General features: G+C 34.7%; 1 protein-coding gene across 1 annotated transcript; it reads right to left on the bottom strand.

The window, feature by feature from the left end:
• Positions 1–3,059: 3,059 nt before the first annotated feature.
• On the bottom strand, positions 3,060–5,274 carry Smp_044520 (putative vmac; the record flags this gene model as incomplete). The annotated part of the gene is made up of 2 exons (XM_018788616.1): positions 3,060–3,792; positions 5,119–5,274. 2 exons carry the CDS (start codon positions 5,272–5,274, stop codon positions 3,349–3,351), a joined length of 600 nt encoding a protein of 199 aa, XP_018654141.1. The 3' UTR covers positions 3,060–3,348.
• Between the last annotated feature and the right edge of the window lie 1,357 nt (positions 5,275–6,631).

The raw sequence follows: 6,631 nt of genomic DNA, 5'->3' as shown, positions 1-6,631 counted from the left end.
AGTTAGATGTGTCCAGTAAATTCTTGATGTCCGTATCATTATCAGACTTACAGAATTATTTATTTCAGGGATTTATTTCCCTCTACAGGTTTGTATTCTTTAGAACGGTTCCATTAGCTGTATAAAGGAAACAAGTACTGGAACAGTTTATATATTGTGTAAATATTGCCAGCTCTTTATATAAGGAATAGTTTATTTGTATCTCTCCTTTCCCGGATAACACTTAGGCGGCATAGGGAATTCGCTGCAAGGTATACTCAATCTTATCACAAACACTGTGTCATACTCTAAAATTTCGGTTATTCTTCTGTTCATCGACTTGATCTTCTATATTTCCGTGCTTCATCCTTCATATCTCAGTGAAATTCACGGGATATTATCGTAACATGTGGATCACCAGATTAAGCGATCTGTGTCGAATGATTGAAGGCCTAGTCAAGTCGAACAGGAATGTCTCGACCAACCAACTTATTTCGAATGTACAGCTCACGTTTAGTGCATGTGAAGATAGTAAACTGATTTTGCAACTAGTTTTTACTATTATTCGCGTTTTCTACAGAGGGCTGGTACTATGTCAATCCTACATAGTTTGTTCCGGTTTCTGGACAAACCAATTTATTCATTCTTCTCAAACCACATTTGGATTTATGTATTCACTCATTAACACTTACTGTTTTTATATGATCGCATGTGTTATTTATTTGAGCACATCAACACTGGTATAAAGAGGCACCAAATAGATATGAGCCACACAGTAACCATGGTGCCAGTAGTGATGATCACTGATATGTGTGAGGTCTGTGATACCGTCCGGGTTCCCAAACTGAAGCAGATGATTTTCTTACGGCTCCACACCTCAAGCTTTTGACATGAAGGTCTAATCCACAAGGTAGTAGAGCAACGTTAGAAGATGCAGTCCCATGGTAGCCCGTGACCAACGATTGGCCCATACGCCATTTGTTCCCTCAGGATCTTGGAGCCCATATGCACCATTGGTTAATTACGTACTCCACTCACTACATGTCTGCAACTTATTTTCAGTCTGACTATAAATATTAAGTTATGTTTGGTCAAATCGATTTGGCTTACACGTCTTCTCTACCACGCGTCATTTCGCTTCGCTCTCTTCACTTCATTTCTCTGATCGTTTGTCTGGATCAACGATTGTATGAAATGCACGTATTCAGAACCTATTCTCATACTTGACTTATTTAATTCCGTTATTCACTAACGCCAGTTAAGTCGATAATTATATACGAGGATTGACGACATTTTTACTTCGATACCAATCATTCATACGATCCAAATAGAGTCAGATATATGGCCACTAAAAAGCATTCTAATGTCATGATATTGAAATTATATTAGTTAGTGCCAAATCAAGCCTTTTTCCCGCTGCAGGGTAACAGAGAAATGTGCTAAGGAAAGTAGAGCAAGCCTGGTACGAATTAAATATAAGAGATGATATAAAAACAAGTTTGTAAAAACGTCTGTACCTATGTAATCCTCTTTTCGAGGGTACCTCGTTTCAAGACACTCTGTAAGAAAACAACGCTTAGAAAGCATTGAGTGATTCATCCTACAGGAATCTTCGAGTGCTTTCAACCACCTAACACCTGTACATAGAAGTGGGCTGACCAAAATCACACTGCCATAACAACTGCACCTCATTATCACTTCGTCACTGACTTTAAAGCACTCATAACTTTCCCAGTCCTCCGAATTGTTAGACTAAACCTTCGGTTGCTATTGGTCACGCAATTGCTCCCACCACTATTATTTTTTCAAGTTTCATTTCACTAATGTACTGTCAAAATTGTCATCTGCCAAAACAAACTAATTTCAATTTTATTTATTAACCTACTGACGTGATGCGTATTCCGTGTTGCTTTTAATTTGAACATATTTATTTGATTATCGACTTTAACAGCAGCTGTACTTTTATTCTCTTCTAAACAGATGACAAGTCATGAATAAAAATCAGTTCATTTCATTTTACGATTCATGTTAACTTTGGGTTACATTACCACTCAAATACTAACCACTAGAATATATTTCAAAGTTCTTATTGGTTTTTCGGTCCAATTTCATTTTATTTCTCAAGAATTATTTATCTTAATCTTCATACAATCAACTGTTGGAAAAATGTATTAAGCAAATTTGTTCTAATGTACACTTTAAGTAATGCCATTCGCTCACGTTTCTCGTGAAGTCTGTACAGCTGGACAGATTCCTCGTTTTTCCTTTTAAAATTTCAGGAACTTTTTTTTTGGCTTACTAGCTTTCCTCAAGTTTAACAACAAACAATTCCTACACTTAGGCGATTATTAGGATTTACTGTGAAGATATTTAGTGGAGCATAATATCAAGTAGTCGACAGACAATTACTGAAGAATAGAATTAGCTTTTGATAACACACAATAAAATAATAAGCGAGACAAAACACACTATATTAGAAATAGTTTGTGCCCATCTTACATTTAGCTGGTCGGATACTTTACAACCTGAATTAACTTTTAAGCATTCATTTATATTCTTTATACAAGAGTTCAGTTTGTTAGAGAAAAAAGTGACTTTTTTAAAGTATTACGGAGCTTTTAGAAATATATATGTAGTAAAAAGTCTTTATTACCATAAAACTTCATCCTGTACATTTTCCTTTTACACTTATTTGATTATAGTGTCCATACTACCAGTTGACGTCACAGTACTTAAGCTATGTTAAAAGCATGACGTATCATACTTTTTACTGTTGTTTATTGAGATGATGTTTACAGTTCAACTAAAAACGTATATATGACAGAAAATAAGCTATCTTGTCAGTCATATGTCGACAACAAATTACAATTTACCACAGTATACAAAAAATAATCTGCAGTCATAACAGTAACACATACTATTCTTCATCACACGTGTATAAAGTCTCATCTTAATATTTTTACATGAAAATCTAAATCGTGTTAAGATTTGAATCAAATCATAGTTTGAATTGATGGTTTCTTTGAATTTTCCTCCACTTCCAACTACCATTAATGTTTCAGTGACAAAACTCTACTAGTAACCGTTAAATTACAAGTATCTTGAAAAATATCACAGCTAATTCAAGTGATCACACAAAGTTCTAGTTAAAGCACGTGCACTTTAACTAAAAATCTTATGTGTAAACTAAAGTGAATTATGGAGAACAAATCACAGAAATTAAGAGACAATGTTTGTAAAATAAAAGTGGAATAATTAGCACACTATTGTGTTAAAATATAACCTGTTTGAGAGCCAATTATCACGGGACAGAAAAAGGGAATATAAAAATGTAAGAAAGGAAAACAAGAATACACACACAAAAGAAAGTCACAACTGGCCATTACTAACAATATGAGCCAAGGATTTTGTTCGTTGACCTTCAGAATGAATAAGTGTTTTCCCAACTTCTTCAATTAAACCATCAATTTCTGTTACATCAGTGCTTGAACCAGTATTTCGTATCATAAGTGGACTTGGATCTGTATTGATAACATCGAGAGGACTCTTAACACCGTTACTATTAGCACTGACCGGGTAACTTTTAGCTGTTAAATTTGCATACTGTTCGGCTTGCTCCATTGTAATAGTCAATTTCGCTAATGTGGCTTTGTATCTGAGTACTTCATCAAACATACGACAACGTTTACGTAAAACGCTGAGTTCCGAATCCCGATTGAGTAAATCACGTTCTAAACGTTGGAGTTTTACATTTTGTCTAAATATTAATTCATTAAGATTGTTTACTTCTGTTTCACGCTTTACATGTACTTCCTAAAATTGAACACAAAATGGTTAGAAATTCACGTAATAACTATCAGATAAAGTATGCTTAGTGCTACGAACGATGCTGTTTAGGGACATATATAAGTGATAATTCAAGTTTAAGATACTGCTAAGTTGAAAATCAATAAATTATCGCTAAAATGATTGCGAAAATTTTAGAAGTTTTGGATTTTAATCAAGAGCAAAGATTCTCCTATGCAGTGTTAAGCCACATGGCTTTAAAATATTTTTCAAGTAAATGTGTTAAGAAATTGTTTCATAACCTTAGTACAACTGTCACGGAAGATACAAAACCGAACTAAAATGAATCTCAACGCAAATGACAAAGCGGGATAGGAATATCGCTCTTCTCAATACCCCCAGAAATAACAAGTTTAGGTATTTCATAAGAAAAACAAATAAAGACTTTAAAAACCACTGGATCTACTTAGATTACTGACAAGCGAACTATGAAATAGTCACGTGTATAGTGGCTAAAGATGATTAACCAATGAATACAAGTCACTATCGACCATATAAGCCTGATTAATTATATTTCTCCACAAATTACTAACCCTATGAAGTGGACTGGTGGAAAATAAGGGTTTATCATACCAAATACAAATACTAATGTCCACAAAACAACCGAATGTGAACAAATTTAAAGCAAGCCTTATCGTACAAAACCTATTGTGCTGCAAAGCATATACTCCTCTCGTTAATTATATTTATCAAATGACTGCATGATTACTTTAGGGTGTGAACTACAACTTTACTGACTAACTCTTTACGTCACTAATAATGTGCGTCGTTTAGTGAAAGTCATTTAAGGCTCGTCTACAAAATTGGAGACGTATAATTTGATTCGAAAATTCGAACTCCTACTATATAGCCCTTTGGTTACAGGTATCATCACTAGGTCAGCTGCGCTAAATAAGACTCCTTCACAAATAAATCGGTCAGTGGGAAATAATCAATTTTATCTGGTCATTATTACTGATGCAGACACTATACTAACTGGAGAACTTTATTCCTTACTAGATTTCTGGTCACTTTCATTTACAGTGTTGGGTTCGTGGTTAGGGCATCTGAGGTTTAACTAGTAAATCTGAGGTATGAGTTCTACCCCACCTAATTCAGTATGAATAGAATGGTAATAATGAGACTTCACAAGTTGATCCCAATCTGTACTTGGTAAATGAGTCGTAGTGTTTAATCATTATATTATTATCTACTACTGGATAACTGATTGATGTGACAGGACTCTACTGATTTGTGACGACCGAAAATGAGCATGAAATAATCACCCAGATGAGTTATACTGAAGCATAATACCTTCATAACTGTGTTGAAGTCTTCTTCCTTTTTATTTAACTCTTCTTCCTTAGTTTTGAGTTGTATTTCCAGTTCCTTAATCCTAGTTGTTAAAGCGTTGAGGTGGCGATTAGCTTCCTCAATGTGTGTTTTAGGCTGTGTACCATTGAACCACATCTAAAATAAAAGTATCTTTTAAAAAGGGCGGAAAATTATGGTAAACTGTACGCGACATACACAAGCCTATTTTATGAAGCAGACAACAGTCAACTGGATGAATACACGCGATGTGCATACGATTTCTAATAAATAGGTGGAAGAGTTGTAAAAATTCATCCGAGTCATAAAATAAATGAACGGGTTTTCAAACCGAATCTCAGACCGCCATGAGGAAATTAATTTGACGAAATGACCAGTTTATTGTTATTTCCATTAGCATTAACTCAAAAACTATGAATTCCATTTAAATCACGAACCGATATAATTTAGGTTATCGTTGAAAACTTGGAAGCACTAGGCGTTTGTTTTGTTCTAGTATGGAACTTCTCAGCGGTGTCCACCCATGGACGTACAAAAGGGACTCGAACCCAAGACTTTAGGTCCCGCGTGAGGACGCCTAGTCTCTAGACTGCTGAGTCGGCATCCAAAGGTATTAATGTCCAACTGACAACTATGACTTCGAAGCCAATACACACTGGATTCATATGTCGAGGAAACACAGCACAGGTTTCCAGCTACCATTTCTATTTTGAACAACAGATCTAATATTTTGTTAACAAAACCCTAAGGTGATAGCTGAATAACACAATAAACGACATGTTAGGCCTGAGACATTTTTACATGAGAGTAGTAATTCAGAAAGTTTAACTTGCAGTCTTTGATGTTATGACAATATATAACTAATTATTCGACAGCGTTTGATCTGTTCCTAGTGGAGGTCATTCTAGACGGCTGATGTGCTACATCAGGCCACCTGCATTCATTAAATATGCTAGAACTAACAGAGAGCTAAACATACCTATTGTCAAGGGTTAAGTCTCCTCAATGGATAGTAAACGTACTAATTTTGTTAAATAAATTTAAGAATTGAATTAGATAATGATCTAGAGATTAAAAAGAGCGTGGAAGGTAGCATCATGTGTAAATCCAGCTAGTAATAAAGGGTAAGGTATGTAAATTGTATGACGAAAGAATAGGAGGGAGAAAAGGTATGACCCTTTGATTCTGAAGACTTGAGTGCTTTTATATTCGACTCAAAGAAGTTAATGAACCAGTTTAATTATGAAAACCTTAGCTCGACTAGTTAACTAAGAGAAACTCAACGAACCTGTATTACATCTCAAAGCCGATAAATGTAATGAGCTGTGTGAACCCAAGCATTATATATATATATATATATATATATATATATATATATATATATATATATATATATCAAGCAGTCATAACTGATATATGAAGCTTCATTAGTTTACCTTATGTGAGTTACATTGTTCAGGACAGGAGCAAGTTAAGAAGGCTAAACAGTGACATA

Source organism: Schistosoma mansoni, chromosome W (genome assembly GCF_000237925.1).
Source record: "Schistosoma mansoni strain Puerto Rico chromosome W, complete genome".
Lineage (NCBI taxonomy): Eukaryota > Metazoa > Platyhelminthes > Trematoda > Strigeidida > Schistosomatidae > Schistosoma > Schistosoma mansoni.
Note: the sequence above shows the minus strand (reverse complement) of the source record. Positions and strands in the feature narration are given on the sequence as shown.